The sequence below is a fragment of the Sceloporus undulatus genome, chromosome 2, assembly GCF_019175285.1.
Source record: "Sceloporus undulatus isolate JIND9_A2432 ecotype Alabama chromosome 2, SceUnd_v1.1, whole genome shotgun sequence".
NCBI lineage: Eukaryota > Metazoa > Chordata > Lepidosauria > Squamata > Phrynosomatidae > Sceloporus > Sceloporus undulatus.
Window position 1 is genome coordinate 310,934,805 of NC_056523.1, and position 17,352 is coordinate 310,952,156.

Sequence of the window (17,352 nt, forward strand, 5' to 3'; positions counted from 1 at the left end):
CACACACACACACACACACACACACACACACACACACACACACACACACAGAGAGAGTATTTTTAGTGTTTTAATAACTGCAGGCTGATACCTTGCGAAATGATTTTTGGATTATTATGATACAATATTATGATAGGTGCTAATGGAGTATTCTAAGGATAAAATTTACATCCACTAAGTACAAACTATAGACAAAGAAATGTTTCTTGTCCTTCTTTTCTTTTCCTAGTTTGAATTTTTCCAAGCTTCTTGCATTAATAAAATATGTTTGTCTTTTGTTGTTGTTTAAGTTTATGATGTTCTCAGGCTCCTGATTTTTAACTAGAAGACAAAATGTATAAAATAGTCATAACTTTCCATGGTACAGTGTGAAGGTTTTTACATAGTAAAGAGACTGTTCACAATACATTCTGCCTGAAAGTATCGAGGTAATGCTTGAGTAGAGAGAGAATTAAAATTTACATCAATTAAGTGCAAACTATCATGTTTCAGCTATGCTACAGGATGGTACAGTAGTTAATGAATACATTAAGAGAACTGTATGTGGCATCAGTGGACACTGCAGTGCAGTAGGAACATGTCTGCACAAATTGTACAGACCACCTTGGTGAGCTTAGGAAGGGAAAAATGATGTCTCTGCATAAGTAAATTAATAAGTAGCTGTACATTCTGTGTCCATGCGTGTGTTTTGTGTGTGCTCCTGTTTTACTCAGGATAGAGCTATTTATTTTCTCAAACAAGTACGTGCTTCCCAACTCATACATGGTGAGATGACACCAGAATGTGGGACTGCACTCATAAGGAGTTGACTGTGAGTGGACATAAGAGGTGCTTATTCCCTCTAATGGTTATTGGTCAGTGATTTGAGTTTCATGGGGAAAGTAAACTGGAAAATTTTCCAGAGATTTTCCCAGTGGTGTAAATAATGTTAGTAGATCTTAGTGGTTCAAATATTACATTCAGTTATATTCAACACTTTATGGAAATTATTTTATTGGAATGTTTGTAATAAAATGGCCTACAGAGTGGAAACGATCAATATACATTCTTATCCCCCCCAAAAAAAGGAGACAAAGGATTGCAGTAACTACAGGACCATTGCATTAATTTCCCATTAAAGCGAAATCATACTCAAAGCAAACACTCCTAGCATACATGGAGTGATCAATTCCAGAGATGCAATCTGGTTTCAGGAAAGGAAGAGGCACTAAGAATCACACTGAAAATATATGTTAGATAATGGAGTGCAGTGGGGGATTTCAGAAGAAAATCAGATTATGCCTTGCAACCTTTGACTGCATAGATCACAAAAATCTATGGATTGCTGTTAAAGAATTGGGTGTGCCACTAGATTTGATTGGCCTTATGCAACCTGTACTCAAGACAAGAGGCTATTGTTAGAACAGAATATGGAGAAACATAATAGTTCTCAGTTGGCAAAGGAGTCAGACAGGGCTGTATTCTGTCACTTTATTTATTCACCTTGTGAGCAGAAAATATCATTTGCAGAACAGGTTTAGATTTGGAAGAAGGCAGAATGAAGATCGGTGGAAGGAATATTAACAATCTAAGATGCAGATAACACCAAACTACTAGTAGAAAATAACAAAACTTGGAACAATTTCTAAGGAAAATCAAAGATGAAAGTGCTAAGGCAAGATTAATGCTGAACATTAAAAAACAAAAATAAATGACCATGGATTATTTACATAAATTCAGTGTAGAAGATTAGGAAACTGAAACAGTTAAAGATTTCCTGTACCTTGGATCAGTCACTAATCAGAATGCAGATTGCAGTTGAGAAATCAGAAGAAGACTGGGACTGAGAAGGGCAGCTATGAAAGAACTAGACAAGATCCCAAAGTGCAAAGGTATACAAATGAACACTAAAGTTAGAGTTGTCCATACCATCGTATGCCCTACCACTATGTGAGGGTGTGAAAGCTGGATGGTGAAGAAAGGAGGTAGTCATAACTGCTGTGCCCTTGTAGTTCACTGAGTGCCATCTGACCTGGGAGTCTCATCTTCTGGCAATATCTCTTGTTACATTTTGGATTGTCTCTTTATCGACCTACCATTTTCAGTTTCTCATACACTGTTGGTTGTTTTTTTAAACCTACTTTTTCCTCATCCCAAATATGATTGCATTTAGATAGGCCTAAATCTATTGTGAGTCCTGGCCATTTAATCAATTAGATTTTCTTACAATTTAGCAATTGATTCAATGGGACTATTATGGTTGGGACTAACCTATAGAGTTTCAGCCAATAAATTCTTATCAAAAAGCAACCAAAATGAAATCGCCCCTGTTCCCTGCAGTGGGGCAGGCAACAAGTGGGAATGAGAGAGGGGGGAAAAACAAGGAATGGCTATTTTCAGAGCCATATCATCTGTGGAAAGCTTGCTTCTGGCTGTATGCAACATATTCATGCTGTTTTACTGAATCATAAAGAGGTGTGATTTGCTGGATGCTTGTTTTGTTTCTACAGCTGGCCGTATATCAGTCTGATTTTGCCATGATGAAAATTTGTGCATGCTGGAAGAACTGTGCTCATTTACCTAAGATACCTTATGTCTTCTTTTTGAAAGGAAACTCCAGCTGTAAAACTTACAACTGGGTCAACAATACTGGCTGGCATTTTCAAAACTCTGTCATGCATTTTATTACTTTTATTATTGCTAGGTTCTTAATGAGAATTTAATTGCCCTTTTGCAGATTGATATCTTTATGGAAGGGGGAAAGAAAAGTCAATACAATGTGCAAGCAGGCTAATATAAAAGTAATTATTAACTGCTTTTATATATAGCTGTCCAATATAAGACTGAAATACAACTGCATAACAGAAGGTGATTGTGCACCAATCTGGACTGGAATCTGTGGATAAGACTGGAAGAACTTTGTTAGTGGTGTCGGTAGTGTTTTCAGCTTAGCTTTCTAGTCCACAGAGTCATGCACATAATAGAAAAATCTTCGTGAAATGCATACTAAAAAGGCTTTTTAATCAAAATAAAACTAGCTAGTATCTAGCAGCTGTACTGTCTTACATGATATAAGGTCTGTGAGGTATTTGGGCTACTATTGAGTTCATTTTTATATTTGACAATATTATAAGTTTTCAATTGGAATTGCTTCATAGGTCAAAAAGCAAGTGGATTTCTTATCTGAATTTTGTTCCTATTCCACTTTCATGCAAGTTTTTCAAGGCAAGTTAAATAGAAAATAGGCATCTTAATTCTATGAAAAGGTGAAGGATATCCCTTTCTCCAATTTGAATTCAGGTGCTGTAATTAAAAAGCATTCCAGGCCAAGGCAACACAGCCCTGCCTGGTAGCCTTATGGATATTATCACCAGTAAGTTTGCTCTACCATGTTAACTCAACGTCTTCATCTCCCATATTTTCATAATGCTCAGCTACCCTTGCATCTGATGAACATGGCAGCAAAGTTGAGGAGAGGGGATTTCTGCTAGAAGCATTCTTATAAGGTGTCCAAAAGTCAGTATAGTTCTGTAGAAATAGCCATAGAAATATAGATATATTTCTAATGTTTCTCTTGGTTTTATTTCTCTCACTCTTGATTCTCAGACTGGATATTTCCATTTGCCTGATGGAGACTATTTCATTGAACCAATAAAGAACTATCAGTCAGAAGAAAGGGCTCATCCACATATCATCTACAGGACATACTTCTTTCAAAAGGCTTTGCGGAAACGACGGGATACCTGGGTGGAGAAGGAACAAGCTTGTGGAGTGAATGGTACACTTTCAAATGCTCTGAGAAATGGTTTTGTCCAACAGTCCAGTCCAAAAGCGTTGTCCAGAAAAAACTTTCTCCCAAGGCTGTTTCATATTACATCAGATATGTCCTCATTGGGGAAAAAAAATCTGACTCATTTGTGGTCCAAGCAAGGGGCGGTGACTCAACCTAAAATTTTGAGGTGAGGGACCTCCACTGGTTTGACCAGTACCTGATGCATGTTCAGAAGCAAACAGGTATTTCAAAACTGGCCATACAGACATTCTTCTGGTATACCTGAGGCAGCTTGCAGGGCAGTTTACAGAGCATAATGCAGTTTAGAAGACATAAGGCATATTCTGTCCTCCACACAAAGCTCTGTCCATACTATTGCAGCTGCTACTCACCTTCTCTGAAGTACCTGCCATAGGGCTGGCTCTGTGTTGACCAGGCCACCTATGCTAGACAACAGTGATGGCTAGTGGCTCCCATGCCATTGGGACCAGGAATCCATGCCAGGCAATAAAGCAACTTTTCAAGGTGCTGAACTCTATTTCCTAATAGCCATTAGTATCACTAGGATTAGTGTCACCCCCCTCTTGACTTCCTTTCATTCCACACCATACGGAACCCTTAGTAATGTTTTTTGTACTAATGTTACCAATAAATCCTAATTCCCATATATCACTGAATGTAACGGCAATGGTTGTGACATAAACAACCAGCAATATTAAACTTATACCTTCAAATTACAATATAGCATGAACATCCTCAGTGAATTTACATGTATGTAGTTTCATGTGGTTAAATTGAAAATTTGGTAAGATGTCTTTAAAGAACATTTTAAAAGAATTTTAAAAAAAATAAATTTAATTTAAAAAACTAGTGCCTCTCCTCCTAGTGACACCCCTTAAGGGGGTACCTTAAGGAGCCCTGTTAAAGCTAGTTAAAACATGGAATGGATTTACAGCCCCATTGATAAGATCCAGCAGCCACCACTGTGAGACAATGGAAAAGAATAGTAGGAGCAAGCAGGTCACTTCCCTAGAAAATAGTTGTGTAGCCAACCCATTGTGTGGTATGCTTTCAACTATCTGCAGCACTGTATAGCAGTAGGTCCTTTTTAATCCCACCCTGCAAGCTACCTGTGTCAGCCCTCAAATTCATCTTTGGCTAGAATGTTTGAATTTGACAAAGCAGAAAATTCAGTAGCAATCCTAAAGCCAGGGAGAGAGGAAGAATAGGAAATGTGAATGAATAAGAAGTGGTGGGAAAGATTTGTGAAGTGGTTGATACCCTCTCCTCACCTAGGACTTTCATGTCTCTTGATGATTTGCATTGTTCAGCACACTGAATACTCTCTTTGCAATTGGCCTATTACACTTTCCTACTAATGTCATTTATTCAGATGTCACCACTCTATTACTGAGTAAGGGAAATTCACAAAGCTCCTTTCAGCCTTTTATGTGCAAATGAGTACTTTGCAAAAGCTATTATAAAAGAAGTAATAATCAGAAGCATTTTCCTATGGTATGTGGGATGATTCATGTGATCCAAATCTGCTCTCCACCCAGCCTCCAATCAAAATGAATGTTTAAAATGTTCCCCGCTTAAAAAAACCCCAAACCCTGTTAAGTTTACAGAAGAGCGGTATTGCCCTTTGCAATGGTCTGGATGTGGGTGGGCATCACAACTCTGGATTTTAAATTGGGTGTTTGTATGCGTGCATTCTGTGCACTCAGTGCTTTGGGGGCTTTATAACTACAGTGAGCCCGAGCCATACACAGGCTTTACTTACACAGCTTTCAGAAAACACTGAAACTGTGGAAGAATTTTATCAGTGCCATGCATGCCATGTGCATGCACCCCATTATTTTCAATGGGGTGCGAGTGTTATGCCCAAGATTGTAAGGGCAACCTGTTTATCCTGAGAGCGTGTAATGAGAACCTCTCCCTCCGTGGACCTATTCACAGCAAGGCTGAGAAAGACATCGGGACACCAAATTTGGTTTTAAACACCATGCATGTAACATTTATTGAATCACACAAGTAACACAAACATTGATTATCAAGAGCTCTTTCACTCACACATTCATACAATACTCACACACACTTCCCTTCTGCCGAACATTGATCAGTTGTTCTCGAAGGCTGGGGATGACACCGTTGCCGCGGTAGATGCCAACAAAATGGAGATAAAAGTCCAGGATCTTTATACTTTTCCTTCTCTCTCACTCTTGGCTGCTGGAATCTTGCAATATTGCAGCCCATTACTCAACTTCCTCTTCTGGGAGAAGTGACAGGTTGTTCAGTTCAGTCCGTGTTCAAAGCAATTCGTTCTGTTCAAAGTTCTCCATTGTCCTGTCAGTTCCTCATCATGGCGACTCAGGAGATAAGGTTCTTCCCGGTCATGGTTCGTCACACCTGGACGGCACCCCGCTTCAGCTTCCAAGTTTTCAGACTTTCCTCGCCTCGGTTGCCAAATACCTTCGTCACATCAGTGCTTTGCGCGGAACCATCTTGTTTGTTCTTTTAACTATGTTTAAAGCACAATCCCTTGGTTCTTCGGTTCTTCAGCTCTGGGTTTAAGTCAGAACTCACTCATTCATCTTACACGAGCATACACAATTTTCCCCTTACGTGGTGGTGGTGGTCGGGGGGTTCGGAATAGATCCCCTGCATAAGGGAAGGGAGGACTGTATATCCATTTTAAAGTTAGTACTGATTGCCAAGGATGATTTCTGAAACAGAGCTGGAAGTCTGCAAAATGTATCAAATTACTGGGGCATTAATATTTATTAGTATTAATATTAATACTTATTAATATTTAATTTATGTTCTAACTTTTATCCAATATGAGACCCAAAGCAGTTTTACAAATGTTTTCCTCAACAGTACAGATAATAAAATTTTTATTAATAAGTTGATCAACCTCAGATTTATTCAATGTCATGGATAATTTGTTATGGAGAACAGGACACCTAAATGAATTCAGGGACCAAAAATTGTTATTATTAATTCTAAGTAAATCTTTCTATGACACCCACCTTGGCCATAGGTAACATATTCCCTCCTACCTTTGTCTCACAATGACCATCAACAATCATTACAGCTGAACTTGTCCCCTCATCACCATACCCACATGTTTTGCATTAATACAGTCTAGTTATAAAAGTCTCCTCTGGGCATCATTTCATTCCATTCATCTGAGGAAACAGACCAAGTCTACAAAAACTTGTGATACAACTTTTTGTATGAGAAGTGACCAGTGGGGTCCCACAGGGCTCTGTCCTGGGCCCAGTGCTATTCAATATCTTTATCAATGACTTGGATGACAGAATTGGGGGCATACTTATCAAATTTGCAGATGACACAAAATTAGGAGGTGAAGCAAATACCCCAGAGGACAGGATCAAAATTCAAAATGACCTGAATAGACTAGAAAGCTGGGCCAAAACTAACAAAATTAAATTCAACACGGAGAAATGTAAAGTACTGCACTTAGGGTGGAAAAATGAAATAGACAGATTTAGGATGGAGGACACCTGGCTGAATGAGACTACATATGAAAGGGATCTGGGAGTCCAAGTAGACCACAAGTTGAACATGAGTCAACAGTGCGATGTGGCAGCTAAAAAGGCCAATGCAATTTTAGGCTGCATCATTAAAAGTATAGTGTCTAGATCAAGAGATGTAATAGTCCCAGTCTATTCTGCTCTGGTCAGGCCCCACCTGGAATATTGTATCCAGTTCTGAGCACCACAATTTAAAAAGGACATTGAGAAACTGGAGCGTGTCCAATGGAGGGAGACTAAAATGGTGAAGGGTCTGGAAACCATGTCCTATGAGGAATGACTTAGGGAGCTGGGGATGTTTAGCCTGGAGAAAAGAAAGTTAAGAGGTGATGTAATAGCCCTGTTTAAATATTTGAAAGGATGTCATATTGAGGAGGGAGCAAGCTTGTTTTCTGCTGCTCCAGGGACTAGGATCCAGAGCAATGGATGCAAGCTCCAGGAAAAGAGATTCCACCTCAACATTAGGAAGAACTTCCTGACAGTAAGGGCTGTTCGACAGTGGAACAAACTCCCTCGGAGTGTAGTGGAGTCTCCTTCCCTGGAGGTCCTTAAACTGAGGCTGGATGGCCATCTGTCGGGGATGCTTTGATTGAGATTTCCTGCATGGCAGGGGGTTGGACTGGATGGCCCTAGTGGTCTCTTCCAACTCTATGATTCTATGATTCTATGAACTTTTTATACACAGTTAGTCTCAAAGGTGCTACAAGATCCCTTTGCATGCTGCTATTCCAGACTTGCATGGCTATCGGTAGAAATAATGCAGTTTGACAATACTTTAAGTGTTGTAGCTCCATCCTATGATGGAGCTGGGTTTGTTAGTTTTGTAAGGTCTTTAGCATTCACTACCAAAGCATGTGGATGCCTCACAAAACTACAGATCCCAAAATTCTGTAAGATGGAGCAATGACAGTTAAACTGGTATTAAACTGCATTTTTTCTATAGTTTAGATGCATCCTATGTTATTATTAACCTTGATTAACCTATTGACATCCAAATGAGAGACAGGGCTAGGTATGTTAAATCCATGAAAGGGCTAGATCCACTGTTTTAGCCTTTTCTATTGATTCAGTCTGGTGGTTTATTTAATTTTAATCTAGAATTTTAATCCAGACAACCTAATTTAATTTTTTAAATCTAGAATCGTTTTTAACTGTTTATTGAGTTTTGATTATGTTCTACGATAGAGCTCACGATCAAAATATTTTAATAAATAAGAAATAACATCTGGAGGGCCACATGACTCCCAACAACAACTAACTTACTAAGACTCCAAAGGTCAAATCACAAAGGGAAATTTATCTTAATTGTGAATTTTCTTGTCTTGCTAGAACTTTTATTTGTTGTTGTTACACGCCTTCAGGTCGATGCTAATCTATGGAGATACTATCATAGTGTTTTCTTAGCAAGATTTAGTCCTAGGTTTCCCATTGACTTCATCTAAGACTGAGAGTATGACTTGCCCAAAATCACCTAGTAGGTTTTCATGGATGAGTGAAGATTTGAACTCTGATCTCTTGGGGTCCTAGTCTAGCATTCAATCCACTATACCATGTTGGCTGTCTTCCATGCACATCTGCCTCCATATCATTGTATATACTTACCCATCACTTTGTGGCTCATACTCTTAGCTGGAACTACCATTAGGACAGCAACCCAACCACTTCAGGCAGTTGAATTTGGAGCTCTGACATGGAATATATTTTATTTTACTTCCAAGGAGAGATGATTTGGGGATAATTTGTCCAAGGTGCTAAAATAACTTGACCAGTCCGAAACCTGTCTTGTGATGTATGCATGTCCATGTCACTTGTTCATCTGCCTCAGGCAGTAAAATATATTGGGCCAGCCTTACATGACATCCCCTCACCCTTTAAACCATGTTTGGAATGGATTTAAATGTGTGATGCAGTAAAGCTATGCATTCTCCCATCTGTGGAGCAGTCCTTTTGCCCCTTGAGCATCCTGGCCCCAGAAAAGGTCTGCAAGGGCACACTTCAAATCCTGGCTCAAATTCATGAAATTCTTTTTGAAAAATAATTTCTCTACATTTCTGCTATCTAGAAGTTCTGAACCTAGATATTCTGAGGATAATGAGAGGCCAAATCCAATGCACACATGACATTTTTTTTTAAAAGGGAGGAGGAAATCCCCAACTTAAAACTTTCCTGTTCCTTTGTGTCAGATTCTTGCTGAATTTAGTCACATACAGAATCTGCCAGCCCCAGCTGTTTCTTTCAAATTGCCCCTGGAAATGAAAGTTCATCTTTCACTCACAAGTTACACAGGATTCCTTTTATTTTTATTAAATAAAACTACTTCTATTGCCAAGTGATATGTTTAAGATTAATAACTCTGGTCTGTAGAGTCTCAGCTGGAAAGAAAAGCAATTACTGTGTTGTGGGCGGGGCCGGGGTCCCAGACTGCATTGTGGGTGAAAAAGAGCTCAAACAAACACACGTGGGCCAAAGAGGCACAGAGTCGTTTTACAGTTCCGCCAAACAAACTTTAATAACAAACCCGTCTCAGGTCTTTTTAGGGTCTCATCAACCAACCAAAGTCCAACATAAAGAGAGGTTCCTTCACCTGTTAGGATATTACTGTTCTCAGCTACTGAGTCGAACCCCTATGATGCTTCTCCAGTGGTTCGGTCTCCGCTTTTTCTCTCGCCGGGGGGTAATGGGCCCACTTCCCACTTGTCTCCTTTCGGATCCCACCACTTATCTTCTAAGTCTGGGATTCTGGGTCTTTCTCGGCCCTCTAAATCAGTATAAGGGTAATCCCCTTCCTCACGTGGGTCACGCAGCACCACCTCCTCATGTGGTCCCCTTCTTTGCCGGAGCTCTCGGCTACTCAAAGAGATAGGAACAGCCCTGCGCCCAGGGCTGCGCTGCACCTGTCCTCTCCCTCTCCCGGCCGCCTCTTCACGTCCCAGTCTTCCGCGTCCTAACCTCTCCGCTCGCCCTCGCCCTGCCTCTTTTATCCTCCCTGAGGTTGTTTCCGCCTCTCCTCCTGGCTCCTCCCCTTCAGCCTCTTCCTGACCCCCTCCTTCCTCTCCCACCTGGTCCTCCTTAGGGCTCTCATCCCTCTCCCTTGCTATCACCTCTTCACATGTGTGTACATCTTTATTCCAGTCCAGTTCCCAGCAAGGTTGAAATTCTTTCGCTTAGCCAGAATGGGGTCAAGTCCCATAGTACTTAGGATATCAGTACAGGTATAGCTATATTTCTTCCCTAAGCTTCTGATAGTTGAAACACATTATTTAGAGATACATTTATCACTTATACTTCAAAAGCTTGTAAGACTAAACAAAGACTCTAAAAAAGGGCATGCAGATTTTGTACCAGTATGGCGAGGCTTATATACTTGAAACAGAGACATTTTATGCACTCAAAGTGGTGAAGCATCATGCTGGAGTCTGTTATCCTGATACTTATCCTGTTCACATTCAGGCTGCACCTACACTGCAGAATTAATGCAGTTTGACACTGCTTTAACTGCCATGGCTCAATGCAATGGAATTCTGGCTTTTGTAGTTTTATGAGATAGTTAGCCTTCTCTGGCCCTTATCACACTTGAAAATTGGAACTCTGATGCGTAGCAGAGTCAATTTGAATCCAGGCAATTCATGTGATTAATTTACTCACGTGAAGAACGAAATTCTAGTCATTTCTGAGGCAAAGTGGAGCGAGGGCAAAATAAATTACCATAACAGACAGATTCAACTATTCGAATTGGCACCCTTGTGCATGCTCAGTGGGGTTCTGGATGCTGTCATCCTTCCCTGCTACCTCCGCTTGCCCCTTCCTTACTACCAGGATGCAGGGGCTGGGGGGGGGGTGTGAGATCGGATGAAGCAGGAGGAGGAAGCAGAAGGATGCAGGGGGCCACTGGAAGCAGATCAGATCCTGGACAAGGCCATATTTTGGTTTTCCTGGCTGGAGGGCTTGCGTTTCTTCTCTTCTTTCTCCACTTCTTTTAGGGGTTGGGCTTCCTGAGGGTGGAGGGCCCCTTCCCCTTGTTCTTCTTGTTTTGGTTCCCTAGCTATCTGGCCCACTGGTTGCTTCTCTCTCCCTCTCTCCCAGAATTTAGGTGCCAGCTACCCACCTTTTGCCTCCATTTGGCTCCTTTGTTTGCCTCTCTCTCTCTCTCCTTCTCCCAAGCGTTCAGTGCCAGTTCCCCTTTTGCCTCCATTTGGACACCTTTGGTGGCCTCTCCCTCCTTCCCTCCCTCTCCCAGGAGTTTTTATGCCAGTCTCCCTGTGGCCTCTGTTGGCTTCAGTCTCCCCATAACCTGTAAAGGAGGATGATGATGATGAAGGATCAGGATGCAGGAGGCCAAGGGGCGAGATCAGGGTGATCTTCCACAGCAGACCAATTCAAATCGAAATTGAAATGAGCTTGGAAACAAATTTTGTGAATTCGCTTGTTACTGAATTCACAAAAATCAGGAGTCACCTTGGATTGACTGTGGATCTGCCTCGGAACTGCTCCCCATAGAAAGCAATCATGTGTGATAATACATCACATTTTAACATCAATTCACATGGTTGGACCAGGAGTGACTTCGGATTTGAGCTGCAAAGCCCATCGTCTGATAAGGGCCTCTGTCAGAGGAGCTCTGGTGCCACAACATACTACAAATCCCAGGATTCCACAGGATGGAACCATGACTGTTAAAGTGATGTCAAAGAGCATTAATTCTGCAGTATGGCAGCAACATCCCTCTGTTTGTCTTTATAGGAGCTCATCATCAACAAAATCGTGAATGAAAGATTTTTGTCAGAGTGAACTGTATATCTGTGAGAGATGGGGTCTGCTACCAGTGGACTAAGAGAGAGGGGAATGAGTGTGTGGAAGGAAATGAAATTCTCCATGAAAGGTGTCAGTCTATAGTATAGTATAGATCCATTCACTCTTTCACCACCTCTCCTGATGGTCTCTTGGAATAATTCAACCTGTATTGATCCTTAGTTACAAAATTTGTAACTAAGTACACTGTACTGGGGATATTGTATTGTATCCTGCTGTTTATGTGCAATTTTAGCAGAAGGAGGGAGGGTTAATAGGGATTAGGGAAATTTTATTATTGTCTGTATATCTGTTTTATTGGACTGTTGTTACTCGCCTAGATTCCAGAAGAGAGAGGTGGGAATATTATTATTATTATTGTTGTTGTTGTTGTTGTTGTATAGTTTATTTACAGTCTTTGACCAAAATAGAGGTGTCAGTCTATAGGAAGTGAAGTCAAGCCTGAGAGTATTAGGGTGCATCTACACTATAATGCAGTTTGACACCACTCTAAGTACTGTAGTTCCATTTTATGTAATCCTGGAATTTGTAGATTTACAAGGGTATTTAGCCTTCTCTGCTGAAAGTGTAGGTATCTCACAAAACTACAAATCCCAGGGTTCTGTAGGAGGGAGCCATGGCAGTTAAAGTGGCATCAAACTGCATATTTCTGCAGTGTAGATGCACCCTTAGTCTACAGATGAGAATGCAACAGAACAGACAAGACAAAGGGAATCCTAGATCTATCCCTACCTTTCTCTACCTCTGCTACCACCTGGAGGTACATAGTCACTTATGGAAGCACAGTTTCACATTTCTCCACTTCCAGTACTTCTTCTGAATGAAACATTCAGAAGTCCATTTTCTCATAGATCTTGATAGTAATCTCTAGGGAGCAGCAGAATTGAAGCATTCATGACTTCTTGATCTGCTTCAGGGTCTACAAGACAAGTTTAATCTTTTCCACGAATGAACATCTATCAGGAGGTAGCAACTCCACCCTTTATATACTCCCCCTTGTTGCTACTTTAAGCAGAAGAAAAGAATGACTGTTGGGCTTGTTTAATTATTCTTTCAAAAGATTCCTGATTCCAGTGGACTGGGAAAATAATTATTGTAGAATTTGCAATATCCTCCACCTTACTTCAACTTTGCCACCAGCTTCATATTGTGAGGGGAAAGGCAATATGTTCCCTGAAATTAAAAAGGTGATGGAAATTAGAGCTGTCGGCATTTGGAATCCATTTTCATCATTGCCATTTCTGAGCTAGATGACTGTGTTTGATTAGCTGTATGAAAAGCCTTGTCCTCTTTATAGAAACCATTACAATAAGCATATTGCAGATGCACGCATTACGAGCTCTGTATACAGGGGAGGCTTTTGCTGTAGAAAGGACTGAAATGACAATGAGATGGCCTTAATTATTCTTCCTTATGAATATTATCTTTTATGATCATTCCAGCCTGGACATCTGAAAGTCAGAAAAATGCCAAAGGAACATTTTTGTTTATGGCAGTTTCTCTTGTTGCATAATGCATGCATTTAAGGCCAGAATGAGAAACAGTGGTAATAGAAGTGGCTAATTTATGCCCCCATACATCTCCAGTGGATCAGTTTAATGCATTCTTCTGGCATCATTTACAGTTTGGATTCTGGACACTTTTCAGTCAATTTGGGAGCATTTTCAACCTTTCAGAGGATCATAGAAGGATGAGAGAAGCAAAATGTTTGAGATGTTTTGCATGACTTTGAGATGCTTAGAGGCAGAGAATTACCTCCCAAAAAGATTTTGTGTGGTACATTGGAGCAAAAATGGACTTGGAAGATGCATATGGTGCATAGGCACATTTGCCAGCCCAATTCAAGGCAGCCACATCACTTATAGACTCTCTTTGTAGTAAGTGAAAAATAATAGTAAGTGAAAAAAATAGTACCAGACAATACTATGATATTATGCTGTGTGCTTCTCACACTAGGACAAAGCCAATTGGATCAACAGAAAAGACAGCCAGGAGGGAGAAAAAATAAAAATGGATTTTTCTCTCTTTTTCTCTCTCTGTGTGTTTGAATTACAAGCTGTGAGCAACTATGTTTGGAACTTAATACATAATTCCTAATGAAAGCACTAGGGGCCATCCCTAGATTTCAGGCTTTAGCTTGGAAACCTCAGAGCCTGGGACATTCTTCATCTGGCAACCCTACTAAGGTGGCATTCCACAGGCCTAAACCCTACCATCCTCATGGGTTATCCATTCTCATTTCTAGAGGTTTTAAGGATATAAGATGCTATAGATGTTCATGTTATGTCTTCGTACAGATTTTGTTTCCCTGCATGGTGCTCATCTAAAAGCTACTGCTTATTCACTGCTTTGATTTCCAGCAAGTTAAACATCACAGCATAAGCTTCTGCTGTCAGCTCATCTCTTATATCAAAAAAGCTTCTCTCTGCATCCCATTCCACAGCTTCCAGCTTGGACTTTCTGTCCTCCAACTTGCCCTTTTCCTTTGGCTTTGATATATTGGCACCAACTTTCTTGTCAGATATTTTATAGCAGGAATAAAAATCACAGCAGGGCAAGAAGCAAATTCAAGCAATGACATACAGTGTGTGTGTGTATTAATTTGTGGCATTAAATATCTCACCGACTAACCTGAGATATTCTTACAGCAGTTTGCAAGGCACCTCATTCATTACTATGATAAAATGAAGGTTCATGCTGTGGCAGGGCTAAAGGCTAGTTATCTTCTCATTTAGCATATTGATGGCCATGCAGTCAAAAGAGATCCAACCCTGCTGTTACTTGACATAATGTTCTTAGCAATGGAAGTTAGAAATATAAAATTCAGGCAATGTGACTGAAAATTCAAGTCAGCCAGGAAATATTCTTAAAATTCAAGAAGTTAAATCCCAAACTTCCAAATGCTTATTAGTTTGCACTTCGGGGGCTTCATAGCATTCCAAGGCAATCCAGTTCCAACTAGAACAATCCCATTGAATCAATTGGTGATCATTGATAAACATGATTACTTAAAATTGCTGAATGTTAAGTAAATGTCATTTATTTACTGGGCCATCTGTATTAAGAAATAGCCATTAGATTTATCCACAGATTTGGATCAAGTTCAGATCACACATACTCCAATTGACCCAATTTGGCATGGACATTCCCAGTTAATTCTCTAATGTGCCACTTTCTCAGTTGCTATTAAAATGTCCCAGTTTCTTTCTGCTCCTACTTTCTCCTTTGCCCTCAGTTCAAAGTGCAAAAGTAGTTTGCCCTCAATAAACTCAGCAAGAGAGAGAGGAGAGGAGGAGGCGAAATCTTGTGCTTCCCAGTAGGTTTAGGCAAAAGCAAAGTGTTGCACCCTCACCTAGCTTGTGGGTTTTTTTCATTAAACACACACACATCATGACCAAACCTATGTTAGTTGGCCACATATGTCCCAGTTTTCATCTGTGAAATGTTGGAGGATATGGAAATCTATGTATATTTTGATATAGATGTTTGCTGAGGTAGACATTTTTGTGAGCATTTTTCTTAATATATGTCTTTGGACAGTTTTTTCCTTTTGACTAAAACATGGTTCTGTTTATTTTTCACATATGGACACTACTTGCTGAACCCATGGTTTTGTGCATATTTTCTTTTTCTTGGGTGAAATGTATCACGAGACCTAGAAACATACAAATACCATAGGCAAGATGTGCTTCTTACCATCGTCTGCCTTGGGAGGTGTGAAATGAATATTTTCATAAAGAAATGCAAAACCAGTGGATTTCTTTCCCATTAATTCTTTTAGCCTCATAATCCCCACCTTCATTTTAAAGATGAGGAATAATAATACTGATGTACATTATAATTCAGTATTATTATTATTATTATTATTATTATTATTGTGGATATGCCAGTGCATAGGGCTCTTGTGATGAATATAAATAAGGCCAGCCCAAGATATTTTGTTTCTCAAGACATATCACACAATGGCCATCCCCCGTCCCCTAGAAGTCAAGGACTATTGTACTCAATGCTATCCAATAAGAGACTTAACTGGAAGCCTAAGGGAGCTGAATAATTCAACTGGATAATCAGAGCCACTTGATTTGCCAGCTGTCAGCTTCCTTAGAGCTGGCAAATTACAAATGTAGGTGTAATTTCAGCACATGAAATGACAAATGCCAGTACCACAATAATTCTTTTCTAATTTATGGCTTCATTAGCATGTGCACAATTGTTAAATTTTCATTGTTTTGCTGGAAGGTTAAAATCACATATATCTGTGCTTGGCAATTATAAGTCAATGTATTTGGTTGTTGTACAGAAATTAATGGGAAAGGTAACCATACTACTTAAAAAAAAAATAAGTTCTGTATCTCCTCCCAACTCAGTTTTCTCCCATGGAGGCATTTTTTTGCAGTACATGTTGAGTCTCCCTTATCCAAAATTCTGAAATCCAAAATACTCCAAAACCCAACATTGTCCACATGGGTGGCTGAGATGGTGACACCTTTGATTTCTGATGGTTTGATGTGAACAAACTTAGTTACAGGCAGAAAATTATTTGAACCAATGTGTATAAAATTACCTTCAGGCTATGTGTGTAAGGTATATGTGAAACATAAATGAATTTCATGTTTAGACTTGGGTCCCATCTCCAAGATATCTCATTATGGATATGCAAATATTACAAATTTTATATATAGAGACACACACACAAAATTCAAAACACTCCATGTCCCAGACATTTCAGATAGGGGCGACTCAACTCAAATTAGGGTAGAATGATAGAAGCTCCAGGAACAAGTTAGATATCTAAAAAGCAAGTAAATTGTCAATTGTTAAAGATAGGTTTAATTCTGCAGTATCCCCCCCCCCCCCCCTGGAATAACCCAGCATGTTTTTTTTTAATGGCATGGGAAAAGCTAGATAAAGACTGAGGACAGCATGTTCAGAGCTTTTGTGACGGCTGTAGAATTTTTTTGACTTTGTATCTGCAGACTGACACAGTAAACTACTATATATTTAATTATAGGAAAATAGCAGTTGGAGAGGAGAGGATTGAGGCATGTGATTTTAGGGTGGGAGAGAGCACTAATTTGCAGACATGGGATTGTTACCAATGAAATCAAACACGTCCACAGTGTTTTGGATCACAGTCATTTGCTTGTATTTTATGTTTAAAATTGAGCAGACTTTTGAATCTTGGTCCTCTCTAATGACAAGGATAATACCATCCTCAGACACCAAAGATAA

General features: G+C 39.9%; 1 protein-coding gene across 2 annotated transcripts in view; it reads left to right on the plus strand.

The window, feature by feature from the left end:
* The window catches only part of ADAMTS12 (ADAM metallopeptidase with thrombospondin type 1 motif 12), a 200,668-nt gene that overhangs the window by 87,914 nt on the left and 95,402 nt on the right, over window positions 1-17,352 (plus strand). For both annotated transcript variants that reach the window (XR_006102164.1, XM_042451931.1), the window contains exon 3: window positions 3,586-3,757. Coding sequence is in view for 1 of the 2 variants with exons in the window: in XM_042451931.1 (XP_042307865.1) it covers window positions 3,586-3,757 (172 nt within the window). In the remaining variant the exon portion in view is untranslated. The remainder of the gene's footprint in view (window positions 1-3,585; window positions 3,758-17,352) is intronic.